This window comes from Pteropus vampyrus, unplaced genomic scaffold (genome assembly GCF_000151845.1).
Source record: "Pteropus vampyrus isolate Shadow unplaced genomic scaffold, Pvam_2.0 Scaffold19, whole genome shotgun sequence".
NCBI classification, from domain to species: Eukaryota; Metazoa; Chordata; class Mammalia; order Chiroptera; family Pteropodidae; genus Pteropus; species Pteropus vampyrus.
This window is the reverse complement of record NW_011888800.1, coordinates 554,424-571,851: the sequence shown is the minus strand read 5'-3', so window position 1 is coordinate 571,851 and position 17,428 is coordinate 554,424. Positions and strand designations below refer to the sequence as shown.

Below are 17,428 nucleotides of genomic sequence, written 5' to 3'. Positions count from 1 at the left end.
GCATTCAGAAACCCAGGCATTTGTCCATCTTCCTGCAGGAAGTGTTTGAAAGGGGTATACGGAACATCTGTCTGAAAAAAAGAGTCATTTATGAGGAAACGTGTAGCAGGAATATAGGAGGGGATCAGCTCTGTACAGTGAGGCTTTGCTATTTCGATTGGAGAGAATTCTCAGACACTTTTTCAGGAATATACACAAGCAAGGCTTACTTAAATGTGATATTTTGTTACCAGCTGTATGGCTTACCCTTGTTTCGGTTCCCTTGAGAAGGGTGCCTCAATGAGGGTTGACTATATATGTCAAGTGTAAGTGACATGTGATACCTGAGATGTGCGTCTTTCATTGCTGGCACAATGCTACCTTGGAGGAACACGGAAGTGGCGTGTGCATGGGGACCCCTCGGAAGTGAAAATCAGTCTGGAAAGATGACCATCATGAGTTTGTAGTGAAGCCCTTGGGGTATCTTTCCAAGTAACCATTTGATATGGAAGGCCCGTATATGTGGAGCTACAGATAAGGGGCTTGTATGACACCAAAAACCAACCCTCAAAACTACAGTCATTCTAACTTTCCAGCCCTTCCATCTTTTAGCTATGTTGACACTAACACTATTCTAGTGCCCAAAAATTGACTCTTAATGTTTAGAATCTGATATACACTACTTTATTAAGTTCGATAAATAAAATTTATCAATAAAATAAATTTTATTTTATCAATTTAAAATAAAATACAGAGGGGAGCGATCAGAACTATATATTCACATTCAAGAGGAATCTTTGCTGCAAAGGAACCTTACTTATAGTAGATCCTTTTGTGTTTTAGTTAATTTTTGATTTTCCAAAATCCATTTTGCATTCAACTTTTAGCAATCACATCTGCTATTCATGTGAGGTACATAAGGTAGGATTTTTCAGATTCCTGGACATTTATCTTAAGGTCCCTCTGAAGGGTCTCCTTTAACCCCATCCATGTAAATTCTGGGCAGATTTTATGCTACTTTTAACTTAGTAGATCCCTTAGCTCAGGACCGAACCAGCTAGCATTCATTGTCATTGTCAGCGGATGGCAGCAAAGCAATGGGAATGACTCTGATACAGGATTCGGATCCCAGAGGAGTAGAAATAGCAAAGACATCTCAACCGTCTGGTGAGGAGTGGATACTCAGGGTCCTTGGGTTTACACTTGGAAAGAGATGAGGTGACAAAGAATGACATTTCAAAACCTACTAACAAACTAACCTGAAATAGGGTTCATTCACATCACTGAATGAGGAAAATGGTGTGTTCATCTTGTCAGAGAATGATCATATTCAGAATCCTTGCATCTTCCCTGTTGATAAGGTTAGTCTACAGGAGTAAATGCTTTCATTTTGTTTCCATTGATATCGTATGCCAATTTTTCTGAGTCTCGTAGGATAAGGTCAGAGTTACAGTGTCATGGACATAAGGACACTTCCTAGATGTTAAATAATATGTGCCATGCTCCTCAGGGTAACAAGTGTTCATATTGTTGCCTCAGTTGAGACTCAAAATGTAGTGGTAAATAGGACTAGACACTGAAAGGAAGCTAAATCCTACTCTTGGCCCAACCATTAACTGGAGGTACAGCCCTACATCATTTATGTACCTCCTCCTCTAGGGCCCAATTTATCAATCCATAGAATGGGGTTCAGCTTACTATCTGACTCTTCTAGAAAGTTCTGTTTAAAAGTCAGTTTCAAACTGCATCTCAAGGATAAAATAATACTATATAAATTCAGTGTGTTATTTCAAAGAGAGAGATACCGTGTCTCCAAAACAGCAACTCATAGCCATTTCTGGTCATTTTTGGATGTAGAATTACATATTGAGAGGCCGGGGAAGGGCTATTCTTCTATATTATCAATCGAATCCCCATTGTCTTTGCCTCCCTGACATTAGAAGTTCTTTCTACTACCTGATCTGAATGGTCACCTGTCACTTGTGCTTGCTTTTATCTCCACTCTTAATTGAATTCTGGTGTTGTATAAATGAAATTGGCCTCAGTACATATGGCAGCCGTTGCAGAGATACGTATACTGGAAAGCTGCATACCCACACACACTGCACTTGCCATTACAAATGGAAAGGAAGCGAAAAAATATATCCAGTGGGCCACACTGTTCATACTTGATTAACTGAAGGTCATTTCAAAGATGCGTTCTTTTTCTGGCAGCTAAAGCAGATTTTTTTGGAGAGCTCATTGTATATTTTGTTTATATAACACTGGTTTGCAATTATATGTTAAGCTAAATGTAACTAAGCTGAGCAAGTGTTTTTTGTTTTGTTTTGCTTTGCTTTGCTTTGCTTTTAAACTTGTTTTGTTTTCTGGAAAAATGGCAGCAGCTTCCTCGGAGGGCAATGGTAAGTTAGAACGCATTTAGCCCAAGAAATGCCAGTTCTTTGACCAAGATTATAACAATGAAAGAGTTGTGATGCAGGAGATATTAGAGTGCCTTGTTGTTTAAAGCTGCCCCATCCCCCCAACCCCCCTGCCCCATGAGTGATTTCAGTGTACTTGTGGAGCTCTAGTGCTCTCTCGATCTCTCTCTCCCTCTCTCCCTTTCCCCTTTTTCTTTCCTTCTCCTGCTCTGTCTGCCCCTTCTCCCTCTTAACCTCCCTCATCCCTTAAAAGTCGGTTTTTCCCTTAAGTTCACACATAAAATCATCTGTTTGACCATAAACTACTGGAGTAAATGAAATGATTTTGAAGATACAGGAATTCATAAATTTCTGTTGAGAAAATAAAAAGTTTCGGGGAACTTAAAAAGAAAAAGCATTTCCAGCATTAGTGAAATGCATTGAGTTAACTAATCTTAGCAATATGTGAGGAAAAGAATAAAATTAGAAGCATGTAGGAGCCTTTGACCTAAGGTGTATGTAAAGGTCACAGCACAAGAAGGGAGATGCTCCATCCTTCAGGCTGTGGGGTGATCCTGAACCACTTTGGAGATTCCTAGAGTACTTTTATGTTTTTAAGTAAACCTTTTAGCAGAAGCACACCCATTGTTCCTTAGCTCAGGTCTGTCCTCTCTTTTTTTTTTTTCAAATAAAATTATTGTTCGGTTATAATTGATATAAAATATTTTATTAGTTTTAGGTGAACATCATGGTGATTAGATGTTTATATATTTTTGTAACCACAGATATGCTGGAGGTGATTATGTGGTGGGTGGAAGGAAGAAAGACAATTGGGGTCATTGGTCACATGATAGACTGTGTGCAGCCCACCCAGGGGCAAGGAGGGAGGATGGAGGAGAAAGACTTTAGCTCTAAAGTGTTCATATGGATGGTCAGATCTGAAGACCACCTGGGTCTGAGTGTCACACACTCTAGAAGGCTGGTCTCTGAGATGACCTCGGCCCAGGGGTGCATTGCTTGATATGGCTATAAGTTCTCATGACCAAATTAACCTCCATCCTAACCTCCCATTCACTCTTCATGCCATGATTAGCTGGCTTGTAGATCAGTTGAGTTTCTGTTGTGTTGGCTAAGAAACGGGGGCTAAGAAGCTATGACTAACATGTGGTACCTTAAAGTCTTGGAGCCCTGCTTTAACTGACTGACTCTTCTCCTTGTTTCTTTTCTTTTGTCTTTCCACACAGGCCATGCAAGTAAAGGTACAGGTCAAATGCATGACGTGTCTTTTCTTGTTCTAGTATTAGAGGTGCCAGGCTCTGGCCACCCTCGGCATTGTGATCACCATGGGGGTGGTACAGAATGGAATTTCTCACCTGGAGGTCCCCCAGGCCTGCTCCAGGGAAGACAACTGCCTGTCAAAGAGTGAATGTAGGCCCACCCACCCTTGGAATGGGGAAGCCGGGGAAGCCCGCCAAGCCTCGCCCTAACCGAGGTCTCCTTGCTGTCTCTGCTCCCTTGCCCAGCCGCCCACTCTGCAGCCAGCTCACTTACAAAGACAGGGACACTGGCAGGGCTTGAGAACCCAGGAGACTCACTCCTCCGCTGCGCCACGCAGGGTCAGAATCCATTTGCTGTCAGTGGTCCTAACCCTTTCACGCTATACATTTCTGCCTCTTGTACAAGGTTCCCATGATTCAAAGAGAGTTTTCCAAGGACTAAACTCCAGGATTTGAAATCAGCAGACAACCATGATTTTTTGCATAAAGTATGCATATGGTGGAATAAACCCTGAAAATTTTCTAGTGACTCATACAGTTATTACCTGGAAATATTTCTCTATCTCTTCATTAAGATTAAGAGCGCTGCCCTTGTCCCAAGCGCTCTTCCCTAAGGTAGGTAGCAGAGGCTGGGGGTCTGAAGGACTGGGCCACATGTAGCTCTCAGTTAGAAAGGGAAAATGGAGCCATGGCCAGATAACCTTGGGTCTAGATGTTGACTCACACATACTTGTTGTGTGGCCTTGAAAAATCACTTAACTTTTCTGAGCATCATGTTCTCATTTATAAAACTGACTTGTTCCTGTCTCAGAGTTGTTGGGAGGATTAGAAATGTTTTATTTAAGTAGCAGCACATTAGAGTCATATCATATATGCAGCATTTGTAATAAGAACATGAGATTGGCCAAATAAAATAGAGTGAGCAAGAAATTACTTAAATTATGTATCAAATCCACATAGTTAACATTTTACATATTCACTGGACTGCATACTGCGTGTTACTATATATATGCCTTTTACATTTATATACACAAAACTGGGTTCTGTCCTTATAAATGGTTTGAAGCATTTTCAAGGGCGATTTAGACTGTAAATGAGTTTTGCCTTAGAATTCTACACCTGAGGCAGAACATGTAAGGAACCGTGTAAGCGCCCAGGAAATGACGGAATTCTTGTGGTCTTTGTGTGAATGAATTTTCTGCTGTGTTCTGGAACACATGAAGCCGCTGCCTTAGCCTCATCGTCTCCCCTCGCCCCACTCATATTTCTCACGGCCCCCTCTCCCATCACTGTCCTGGGTCTACCCTGCTGTTTTGGAGCACCAGGCACAGGTGCCCTGCAACCAGTAGGATTCTCTGGCAGTGTTGGGTGACTGGGTTTTGCTGGTCAGGGGGCTTTGCTGTGGTTTCTGCGATGTAACCACCTGATGGTACAGCTGCCACAAGTTGAGTAAAAGAATTCACATCCATTTTAAGAGTGTCCATTAATAATTATGAACTTCTTGTACATTTTGGGAAGTCATTTAAAGAGGTCAGTCCCAAGACAGTGTTAATTTTGACCCTCCTTCTCTCGGAAAGTTAATCCCTCATAAAATGAATTCTGGTGCAGCCCCGGGTCTTGGGTCTTACATGCCAGTTCCATGGGCGGCATCTGGTCTCCCCGCTGCTCCCAGAGCCCCGTGGCTCATTGTAAACTGTGGTGCTGCCACCTCGTTACTGCAAATACTCCATGGGCACCTCACGAAGCAAAGCTTTGGTGAGCACCAGTTCTCTTTCCCTCATGCTCCCTGATTCCTTTTCTGCTTCTGGCTAACCCAGCACTCCCACACTTCCATCAAGTGCCCATTCAACTGAGGCAGAGTCCTAGAAGCGAGGTGCCACGTTGGCAGCTTTGCTCTTTCAAAGCTTGATACCACGAAAATGAGGTCACTGCAGTGCCTTGTTTTCTTGAAAACGCCCACCCCAATGCAGACCCCTCCCTGCCACTATTGCTATGGATGCTGAGGGCTCTTGGTTGGTTGCCTCAGCTCAGTGCCTTGGACTCTCCTCTGAAACTTACTGCTTCACTGGATGAATTCTCCCTGCAAGCCATGAGAAAGTATAAGCAAAAGAGGGCAGATTCTCAGGGACTTGGGGAGTTCCGGCCTCTCCCACCTTTCCTCAGTCAGATCCCAGAGCAGCCGTATGTGGGAATTTCCCTTTTCCTGTGAGAATTTGCATTGCTTCAGCTTAGAGGCCAAATGCGATGCCAGGGCTCCAAAACACCAACCTCAGCCCTGGAAACAGAACTGTCCTGTGCTAGATGCTCTTTCACATGCTTCCTGACACCCCAGCAGCAGGATTATCAGTTCTTTTCTGAAAGTCATTTTGTCAGTAATCGGAATATCCTTTTTGAAAAATACCAGTTTGTTTGTTCATTCAGTCTGGAAGTGAGTGAGCAAAGACTAGGCGTTGTCGTCTGTGTCTGGTCACGTGGTCCTGTGAGCATGCACACAGGGGAGGGCTCAGATCTTTATGGCCACCTAGTTCTCTTTGTTTAACACACTCCCTTTACTGTCCTTTGAAACATAAAGGCCCGAACTGTATTGACAGAGCCATGTGGAGGCGGGCTGCCTCTGAGGTGAGGCAGTTCCTTTCAGAATCATTGAGCCCCTCTGTTTATTTCAACCTCATCTCCTAGTCTGGAGGACAGGATCAGGAACGGAAGAAGACAAAGCGAAGGGGAGACTTGTATTCCATCCAGACCTCCCTCATCGTGGCCGCACTCAAGAAAATGCTGCCCATTGGTTTGAATATGTGCACCCCAGGCGATCAGGAGCTGATCTCCCTCGCGAAATCACGATACAGCTATGTAAGTCGCCCATCTGTTTTGGCTGAGTGTGTAGGGTGGTGAGAGATGCTCAGTCCTCCTTGGGGTGGAGGGTTGGGGCAGATGAACAGAAACCAAGGTGCACAGAGGCAACACACCCTCATCTTTGAAGCCGGTTTGGGAGTTTGCACGTGCCCTTTGGGACAAGTCTCTGTAATGTCTCTTGTTCTTGTGTTAAGATCTCAGCAAAACTGTCCCCTGGCTGGATGTCCATACATCCCTGCGCCCTGCTTTACATTTCCATAGTGACCTCTAGGAATAAAATTTAACATCTCTTTCCACAGAGGGACACAGACGAAGAGGTGAAGGAACATCTGCGGAATAACTTGCACTTGCAGGAAAAGGTGATACAGCAGTAAGAGAACTCACACAGGCTTCCTTCTGGCTGCAGGGTGCCCCCCTCTCGCTTAATCTACTCGTATTTGTAAAATGTGTTCTAAAAAACAGTCTCAGAGCACTTGTGTTAAATTGGTAGGACTAGCTCTCTGCCCTTAATTTGTTGTTGTTGTTGTTGTTGCCCTTAAGGTTTGTTCTTTCTTTTGCTGTTAAAAGAGTATTCAAAGAGGTATCCAGTAAAGTATGTCCTCCTCCCGCTGCGTGAGCTAACACCCAGCCATAGCAGGGGGTTAGATTAGGCCTCAGAATGTACTGACTGTGAGGCTTGTTAAACAGTGAAGAGCATACTTGGGGGAAGCTTTGGCACCTCCTGCTCTAGAGATTTGAAAACTAAGTAACTTTGTACCTGGGTTGGTATAATCAAAAAAAAAAATCAAGACAAATTTTGATTTCAAAGGCTGTTTGATATTTTTCCGGGCCTGCAAATCCGAACAGCTCTTTCTTCAGATACATTATGCCCTCACATGGAGGACTGACACAAATTGCCTCTTGTTTCCATCCCAAATATACAGGACTGGTAGGAAAAAGACACTACAAAAAAGGCAGTAAAAAGAAATCCAAAGTGCCAGAAAAAAAGACACACTAAACCATAGTATTGAGAAACTGATACAGTTGAGAAAACTCATGAAGTTTGTAGGTTTTGTATTTTGGGTTTTTTTTCTTTCTTTTGTATTTTGGGGCTGGGGTTTCTAATAACCTTAAAGGAAGATGGGGACCTAATTTCTCATGTTATACAGAAATGCAGAGGAAGAAACTTACATAAAATTACCCTCGAATCTGTTAAACACAAGAATCTCCTGGAAAGACAACCATGAAACCATTTGAAGAGTTTTCACCCCCTAGAATACAGGCTGAGATGCCAGTAAATAAAACTCCTTCTGAAGACCAGCTCATATTTAAAAAGTGCAAAGGAAATCTACCACTATTATAAAGTCAGAAAATGAAACAAAAGGAAGAATTCAAGCCTAAGGAACTGCAGAAAGGAATTTTAAAATAAGTATGGTTAAAATATTTAAAGAGATAAGGTAGCAATACAATTCATAAATCAAGACTCAGGTATTATTTTTGTTAAAGAAGAGGGAAGATATTATTGGAAAAGCCTTCATAGTGATTACAAAAATGAAAAATAACCATTAAAATTAAAAATCCAGTGTATGAGTTAAAAAATAGGCTAGATATAGCTGAAAAGAGAATTTAGAAATTGAAAGATCGCTTTAAAGAAATTGGAATGCAGCACAGAGAAAGAAAGGGATGGAAAATATGACTGAAAAGTTAAGGGATGTATGGGCTAGAATGAGAGGTTCCTACATAGCATCTACAGTGTTCCAGAAGATAATAGAGAAAATGAGAAAGAGGCAATAGTAGAAGATAGTCTTGATTGCTATGGAACCATGCTAGGAGTAAAAGGCTTCCTCAGTGCAAAAGGTGTTGGAGATTGTTCATCTCATGTGTGTGCTTTCCATTTTCAGTCTGATGACCCAGCTGTAAAGTGGCAACTGAATCTCTACAAGGATGTGTTGAAGAGTGAAGAACCTTCCAATCCAGAAAGGACAGTGGAGCGCGTGCAGAGAATTTCAGCAGCTGTCTTCCACCTGGAGCAGGTAAGGAGCATCTGCCCTGAAGACCGAGGAAACAAGACTACCCTGGAGAATACAAAGGTCCTCTCTATACTCAGCTCTTAATTAAGAATGCCCTTGTAAGACAGAAACAAAGAGCCAGGATCAATAATATATAATGGCCAGCTAAGGCAATCAAGGTAAGCATAGAAAATGAAAACAGATGAGATTTCCTAGTGCCCCATGCCACCTAGCTTACACCCAGCTCACACCCAGCTGTCACCTTGGTGCTTCGCTTCATGGTACCAGATTCTTCAATTCCTTCCCCTCCCCGTGTTTTACAGATTTTTACCATTAGCTCAAATGACCCTACCCATTTGTAAAGCTGCTGTTAAGCAATAAACAGCCAAAAGCAGCTGGAAAAGAAGGACACCTAAGACCTCCACAAGCTGATTCATCTACTGCTGGGTACCTTTTGCTGACTACCTTTTGCGGACTACAGTTGAGAAATCAGAATTCTTCCAGGGTTGAGAAATCTTTGTTGCTGGTGACTACCTTCTGCCACCTAGTCAGCCTAGTGCACACTTTCTTTCAGGTGGAGCAGCCTTTGAGGTCCAAGAAGGCAGTTTGGCACAAACTGTTGTCAAAGCAGCGGAAACGGGCAGTGGTGGCCTGTTTCAGGATGGCTCCTCTCTACAACCTGCCCAGGCAAGTATTCTGTCATTTTCTCCCGGCTTGTGAGCCAGTGATGGGAATTAAGGTATCCTCCCACAGAATGTGCTCTCTTCTGGCCCTGGTCCAGAGGTAGACATTAAGAGTCCTTCACCATGGAGCCATTACAGTCTGAATATAGTATAATGGCCAGCTAAGGCAATCAAGGTAAGCATAGAAAATGAAAACAGATGAGATTTCCTAGTGCCCCATGCCACCTAGCTTACTATTTTGCACTGTGATGTCATCCGCATAAGCCAATGGATGCTCTCTGGTTTTAGCTACAGGGAGTTCTTTGTGAGGATGTAAAGGCACCCTGGACAAAGGGAAGTGTTTTCAAAAATACTTTACCCTAAATTCCATCAACAGATCAAACACTATTTCTCTGCTCAGGCACTTGGATGGCACCAAAATTACTATGTTTCCCCATCAGGTTCAGAAATGTAACTTGAGAATCCTTTCGTCAGTATATTTGCCTTCAGGATGAAGAAAGGGCACTGTCCCAAGAGGCTGATCATGGGCATGATGCCTTTATCTGGGTATTTCCTTCATACTCAGAAGTCAAAAATATGTGAAGGCTTTTCTAGAATGTGTGAACACACGAACTGTGTCACGTAGGGCAGAGTTATCAGTGCAGACTGGGCCAGCATTGACCACTGGTGATGTGGCAACATTCCCATCCTTGACTGGTTGCAGAGTAGCCGAGGTAGGATCTATGATCAACAAACAAAGCTGGTGATTGTCAGCCTCTGTGTCATTAACTTTCAAATCCGTAGGAACAGCCTCACCGTGTCAGGAAAAATAAATGGACTGGGACAAGTATATTCTGAATCCCATGCAAATAAATGTGGGTTTTTGTTTTCTGGGATATCCGATAGAGGACTATTTTTATGCCTGACATTTTGCTTTCATCAAATTGTGCATCTTGGCTATCATTCGTCCAGAGTGTTTTATAAGCCTGTCTTGAGCCAACTAGCTAACTGAGCTTTCTCAGTCAGGATCTTTGAAGATGGTGCAGAATCATAACCTCTGAGACACACACCTGCTTCTATAAATCTCTCAAGGAAGCATATTAGTGTCTTTGGAAGGGAATCATGCACCACAGAATCAAGTAGAATTCATTAATAAAAAGCTGAAAAATTAAGCAGTTATGGCCATGAAGCCTGCTAAGGTCCTAGCCAAAAAAAAAAAGAAGAAAGAAAGAAATTCATAGCCCAGTGGAAATAGCAAAAACTCATAGGATTTCTGTCTGTTTTCCAGAAGTGGTGAAACATCAGAAGGTACTCACTTTCCCCCTGGTAGAGATTCATGCTTTGTGTTGTGCTTATTCGGCCACCAGAAGGGCTCAGCTCTGAGCACATGTCTTCAGGGTCAGCTAGGCAGAAAATACATCTCTCAAAAACAAGCGTTTCTTTTCTAAATCCACTGAAAATATTAATACCATTCTTTTATATTTGCTTGCACCTTCAGCAACTCTACCCCTCTGTGGGTAATAGTTCAGTCCAGGAATCCACTATGTCCTTGAAACGTGGCCATCCCTACCCCTAACCTAGTTGTTTTGGAGGGTTGCCCTGGATTTCTCCCTAGTGTGGAGGACTGTAATTAGATTTCATAACTTCAACAACAAAAGCTGTCTAAGGAGCTGATGGTAGAGACCACGCCTCTTCTCCATCTTGTGATGATCTAAATTGCATGGCATCTTCCAAACTAAAGGGCTAAAGGGATTTATTTTATTATATGGAAACTGTTTCTCTGATGTTAGTTTTTAAAAGAAAACCTGTATGCTTTTCTCCAGACACAAAATTAACAATTTCTTCCTGAGCACCTTTCAACGGGTTTGGCTGGAAAAGGTTAATGAAAAAACTCAGTATGACAGGCTTATACCCATTTTAATGGTAATGTAACCTGTGGAGAGACCGGCTCATTCTCTGCATACTCCTCCTTTCTTGACCATGATTTAACATTACATAAAAACACAGATTTGTACAATTTTTTAAAATAACTCTGATTGGTCAGATTTCGAAGAAAGAGGACAAGGTTCTGTGTTCTGCCAGAAACCATGACCAGGTCTTGATGACGTGGTCTCGACCTTCATGTTCCTTTCTCTCCTTCCTTCTTCACTACTCTCCTCACATTTGTTAACAAATAACTGCTATTCAATGGCTAATATTCCCAGAAATCAATGTTGGCCTACGGGGAGTTAGCGGCTTGAGCCAGTTATTCAGTGTTCCCAGATACCAGGGCCAGAGCTAGAATCCATGGAGCACACAGGAATTAGGCTAATGAGTGCAGCTCCCCCAAGCCTTGCCTTCCTAGGTAAAAGCTGGAGCACCTTGAAGATGTGGTTCATTGGAGGCCCTGGAAAGAAGCCACATTTTGCTGTTTTCAATCGCTCTAAGACTAACCCACTCACCATCAACATGATTTAGATTGGATTACCTGGAGAGCTGATCAGCCAAAAGGAAAAACCAAATTGCCGTATTAAGCCAGTACTTCTGAACTGTTCCTCAGCCTAATGAGTTATCTGTCATTAGAGGGTAAATGTGATAAAGACCCTATGAGACCAGAGTAGAATTACGGTTATCTCCAGGTCTTCCACTAACCATTGTTAGTTCACGCAGAAGGTGTTTCAGGCATTCAAGAGGTACCATGTTAGAGGATCCTGGATTCTTTTAAATAAATGCTTATGGTGTGCTACTGGCTACCCTGACCAATCAGAAGATAAGAATTGTACAAAAGTCCATCCTGCTTACTAACCGTAACTGCCCAAACTAAAATAAGATGTCCCATGGATCCCTCTTGACCTCACTCTCACCCCTTCCGCTCAGGCACCGCTCTATTAACCTCTTCCTCCATGGCTATCAGAGATTTTGGATAGAAACAGAGGAGTATTTCTTTGAAGAGAAACTAGTACAGGATTTGGCTGTAAGTACTGACTCAACTGGGAGCAGATATGGGTGTGAATGATTTTGATTTTTGTTTTCACGTGTGTGCATTATAGCAGTTAAAGATTCACAAAGAATCGAGTATATAAATTTAAAAGGAACTAACGGTACAAATTATCACGGGAAGCCCTGCTCATTGTCATACAAGCCAGAGGATGAATTTCACTTGAAGGCGCTGGTACTGTTACCATCCTCATCATCATTATTCACAACTAATATCTCTTAGGATGCACAGCCATACCCTGGAAAGCTCATGCTGTGTTAAGTTTTGAGCACCGTCGACTGCAGGAGGCCACCCCACCCTAGCTGACCAAGGCCCTGCATTTCCAGGCAGTAGCTCTGCTTTGGAGAAGGCGCATCAAAATCTCCTTCCTACAACGCACATTTCTACATTTGGCCCTTCTGAAGATTTGTAATGCCCTGTCTCTAACAGACTTCATGCTCTAAAACTACTTAAAATGACATGCAAGGGTTGAAAAGCTGGTTACAGCAGCCCCACCGAGCTTCATCTTGGTTCAGAAAGAAAATAAACCCTCCTCTACTTTGGCCAACCCATGATTGGTTTGTTTTTTTTATTTTCCTCTTTATTTCTCTCATTTATCTTTTTCTCTTCTCCCTTACTCCCTTCATTAGACTTACCCTGTGTTTCTTGTATTCATTCTTTCCCATGTGTCTTTCCTTTTCTATCTTTCCCTTTCTCCCTCTGTTTCTTTTCTTATTTTTTCCTTTAATCTTTTTTCTCCCATTTTCCTTCCATTTGTCTTTATGCTTTTTCATTCTTTTCATATATTCCTGTTAGCGAGAAAGGCAGTTTCTTCATTTTTCCAGTCTCTTGGTTAGTGTGAAGTTGACAGTGAGTATCATTTCAGCCCTCCACTCCTTCTGAACCATTCACACAACCTATGCAGTTCTCACCAATTTTCTGAATATGGTCCACCCTGCTGGTTCTGCTAGAAAGCTCACTTTTACCTCTGGCATCAGTTGCTATACCCCTTTCTGTAAAAGGAGACAGAGAAAAGATAATCAAAAGAAAAACTGGATGGCTGGCAGCTCCAGAATGGCGTTCCTCAGGAGCAACAGGATTTTTAGAATCAGGAGTGAGGTTAGGAAAGAAAAATGTTTAGCCAGCTTGAGTCTAGAACAGTATTAGCCCCCAAGCGGCCCCAGTGCTTTGTAACTCTTGCCCCACCCTGTCTTCAGCCCAAGTCTCCAAGAGAATTTCAGGTGTTGGCCAAGAGATCCAGGCTCTTGGGTGACTCTCCAGAGCTTCCCTCCTGAACTCGGGTGCCCAGACCTTGCATGAGAGTTCTGCTTTGGGATCTAGAGTGCCTCACCTGTGGCCAGGCTTTGGCTTTTCCTTTCATTTTGTTTTAACCCAAAATTGGAATGTTTCTTCGAATGCCTGGAAAAAAAAAAAAACATATACATTTATATCCTGAACCTTGCATCCTTAGGGCTTCTGTTCTGAAATAAATATATGACGTAGTGGTCTCTCTTTGTGCTTTTAGTCTGTTGCACTCTGTGCCTTGCGCTTTACCTTCTCTCTTTTCGCATGCAGTTGTGTGGCATGTGTTGAAATCCGTCCCTAAAACCTGTCTGCATTGGTTTGTGTAGAAATCTCCCAAGGTGGAAGAGGAGGAGGAAGAGGAGACGGAAAAGCAACCAGACCCACTTCATCAGATCATTCTCCATTTTAGCCGCAATGCTCTCACGGAGAGGAGGTCAGCATCCTCGGAGCACCCTGCTCCTCCCAGTCACCAGGCATGGTTGTGTCGACCCCAGATCTTCCTCTACTGATGGCAGCACCTGGAAAGGGGATGCCAGATCAGAGCAGCCCTCCTTGCTTCCCTATTGTTGGCCATCAGGAAACATCTACAGAAACACCATAAGCCACAGCCCCTCTCATCATAATGCCAGACACTCGGGTCTATAGATTAAGCAGCCTGAAACTAACCATCATCCCTGAATTTTGTGTCAAGCCAGTGCTGATTCAGATTTTCAGAGTGGTTTCTAATAATCAGTGTGGGGGAGGGGGCTTTATATTAATTTACTAGTGCATATAATTTAAGATTTATATGGCTCTTGGTCTTTTCTGCTGGGTCCTGAATGTAGCCTGCTAAATATTTTCTCCATTCTTTCCAGTAAATTGGAAGACGACCCTTTGTATACCTCCTATTCCAGCATGATGGCCAAGGTACACCTGGGTTTTCTGCCCATTATCTTAGTCTGTATGTCTTCCTTTAGTCGCAGAGAAACTGTCATGTCAAGCAGCAGGCCTGAGACTCAGTCGTGATGTGAGATCCAGGCATTGCACGATTCATGTGATGTACAGGTGACATCTATCGGCCTTCTAAGAAAACCTCCAGGTTTTGCAGGAATGGTGGGTGCTGGGTTCACATGGCAGTTTTAAGCCAGCTGAACAGACCTTAGGTATACAGACTGCCCTTGCTCTTCCACTTAATGTTCAGAACACGTCCAATAGTTTAAACACATCTGTAGGTGAAGGAAGTTCAGTACATTTGGAAACAGACTTAGAAACTAGAGTGAGGTCCTAGTGTTCAGGAAGAGTGATCTGAGATGTTTGTATGTCACGTAGAGGGAGGGTGGCTTCTGGAATGCTGAGTGGTTAAGGGAACTGCTCCTCAAATGGGAAACCTTTGTGTCTGGTGGGAAGGGGAATATATTGGGGTACAGGAGCACCTATTCACCAGCTGCACCACAGGGTCATGATACGAAGAGGCACTTTGGGATTCACATTCTGGGTGTCTCTGACCTTCTTGCCAGGCCACTGGATCTTATCAGAAAGGGACAGCTCCCTACATTCCTGTCTCAATATACACCAGAACTTTACTAGATAAAAGAGTTCAGGTCTATGGTTAAACCCGATAAGTAGCCATTGATGATATGGTCTCGGTGTTCCCATTTCTCATTTCTGAACCCCTTGGTAACTGCAGAGATGGCATTTGGCCCCTGCAGTGGTCAAAATGTTCTTGTTTTTATGAAGTGCTAAGGTCCTGAGGTACCTGTGAATTACATCCTGTCCCCTGCCCTTGCACAGTAGAAGAGTCTTGTTTATTAGGTTGACTTTTAATTTGATTGTCTGTCTCCTCCTTCCCCTGCTCCATGGAATCCAGAGTTGTCAGAGTGGGGAGGATGAAGAAGAAGAGGAAGACAAGGAAAAAACATTCGAAGTAAGTTTTCACTAAGGATGAAGACAGGGCCACCCCAAAGTCAACCGGCGGGGCCTTCAGAGATGGGAGCTGACATTAGCCATGTGGCTCACCTACCATGTGTATCTGGCGGCAAATACCTAAGTCTGCCTGGATAATGCACACCCGCTAGCTGTGGTTCTGTTGTCCATCTGTCTGCTTAATGAAAGGTAGCAGTCAGCCAGGAAGCAAGCCGCCCCACTGGGTTTGTTCTTCTGGGAAAGATTGTACTTCTACTCAAGTATGGTGGTAACAGGGGCCATAGAAGGGCAAATTCAAACATCCAAATATGAAAATTCAAAGCAATGGAGGCGCTGGTGTGTTTTTTGCACTCCTATACTATAAACATAATAATAGCAATTTTTATTTTGAGGCATTGCAGGACCCTGAATCTCCCAAGATAAAACTATATTAATTGACTTGTACTCTCTTATAGACAAAATACACAACAGTGTATGTAAGTGAACATAATTACAGTTCTAGAAAGCCTTGACATTCCAGTATCTCATGTCTGGTAGAGTCTCTTACTATGGTCTGAGCATTCTAGATAAACAGGTATTTTCTACATTCAGATAGAGATACTTCATTTGACCCCTAAGCAGTTTTCCTTGTATGACAGAACATATGAAAACAAACACCTTTTAATCTAGGGTCACTTCCTATAATTATAATAGAAAAAGGGAATGGACTGTGTTGCCTCTCAGTGCAAAAAGTGGAAAATTCATCAAAATGAGTGAATTATGGGTGGACAGTGTTAGAAAGCTGGGTAGCATCTGAAAATAAACTTCAGAGACCCACTTTATGTGTGTTGCCTTCCTTGAGCAAGTAAAGATTATCTCTCTCAACTTACCTCACCACAGTGAATTTCCTGGGTGTGAACAAATCTTTTCCTGTGTATTTTTTCCAGGAGAAAGAAATGGAAAAGCAGAAAACGCTGTATCAGCAGGCTCGGCTGCATGAACGCGGAGCCGCAGAGATGGTCCTTCAGATGATAAGCGCCAGTAAAGGTGGTTCCCGTGGTTTCTGGATGGGCCCCTGTAACTACCACAGAGAGGTCACACTGTGACATGAAGTCATTATTAAAGAGCCCTGATAAAGCCCGGTAGGTGTGATTTACCCTGTTTCCTTGGTGATTCAGTCGAGTCTTCACCACCGCAGGTGAGATGAGCCCCATGGTGATTGAGACTCTGAAGCTGGGAATCGCTATCCTGAATGGAGGCAACGCTGGTGTGCAACAGGTACTAGGGACTCATGGGAGGTAGCACAGGCTTCTTGGGATATTCCCATTTGACAACTGTCACACTTCAGGAAAGAGGTATTGACTCTGCTATCCAGAGGGGCCACCCAGAATCACCTTTGCTGGTGTTTGCCCTTAGGGGCCAATTATATCAGAGTAGCTGGGAACACTGATAAAACCAGTGTGGGAGTTGACAGACAAATCAAGAGGGTTTACCCAGGGCTCAAGAAGAAAATCATTTTGTTTTTTCATTGTTAGATTATTATTTGCAGAAATATGCACTAAGGGAGGTTTTCTAAGCCTTAAAATTTTTATTTCAACTTTTTTCACTAATCTGCCTTATTGCGAGCAAGGATCCTGGTCAGTTGAGGTTCATAATCCCACATACCTGTTATTTCTTCATTTATTTCTTTATACATTCAACAACTGTTTAGTGATTGCTGACTATGCACTATGGCCAGGCTCTGTTCTAGAGGTGGAGGGTGTAGCAGTTAGTGATGCAAATAAAAGCCCCTGTGCCCCTGCATTAAATCAGACAGCACACAGAATAGTAGCACAGAGTGCCTGGCACAAGGAATTCATTCAACAATCTGGATTGGAACTGGCTGCAGGAGACAAGAATACACTGGTGTCTCCTGGGCACTCTAGGCTCTGGCTAAAAACATCTGTGTGCACAGGAAAGTGACATTTCAAAGACTCTTGGCATTCGTGAAGGTTACATCCCAGGGCCTTTGAGAATCTCCAAATTCATAATTACCGTGATTAAATATAATTTTTCCCAGCCTTTAACTCATCCCAAACAAAGTTCTCATTAAGAACTACTATATTCTAAGACACACGTCACTTTCTGT

General features: G+C 42.9%; 1 protein-coding gene across 1 annotated transcript in view; it reads left to right on the top strand.

Annotated features, from left to right (window-relative positions):
- The window catches only part of RYR3 (ryanodine receptor 3), a 346,270-nt gene that overhangs the window by 292,697 nt on the left and 36,145 nt on the right, over positions 1-17,428 (top strand). The window contains exons 69-79 of the mRNA XM_023527702.1: positions 3,623-3,637; positions 6,335-6,505; positions 6,808-6,867; positions 8,389-8,520; positions 9,071-9,183; positions 12,015-12,111; positions 13,746-13,852; positions 14,274-14,325; positions 15,266-15,322; positions 16,248-16,347; positions 16,499-16,578. Of these exons, the coding sequence (XP_023383470.1) occupies positions 3,623-3,637; positions 6,335-6,505; positions 6,808-6,867; positions 8,389-8,520; positions 9,071-9,183; positions 12,015-12,111; positions 13,746-13,852; positions 14,274-14,325; positions 15,266-15,322; positions 16,248-16,347; positions 16,499-16,578 (984 nt within the window). The remainder of the gene's footprint in view (positions 1-3,622; positions 3,638-6,334; positions 6,506-6,807; positions 6,868-8,388; positions 8,521-9,070; positions 9,184-12,014; positions 12,112-13,745; positions 13,853-14,273; positions 14,326-15,265; positions 15,323-16,247; positions 16,348-16,498; positions 16,579-17,428) is intronic.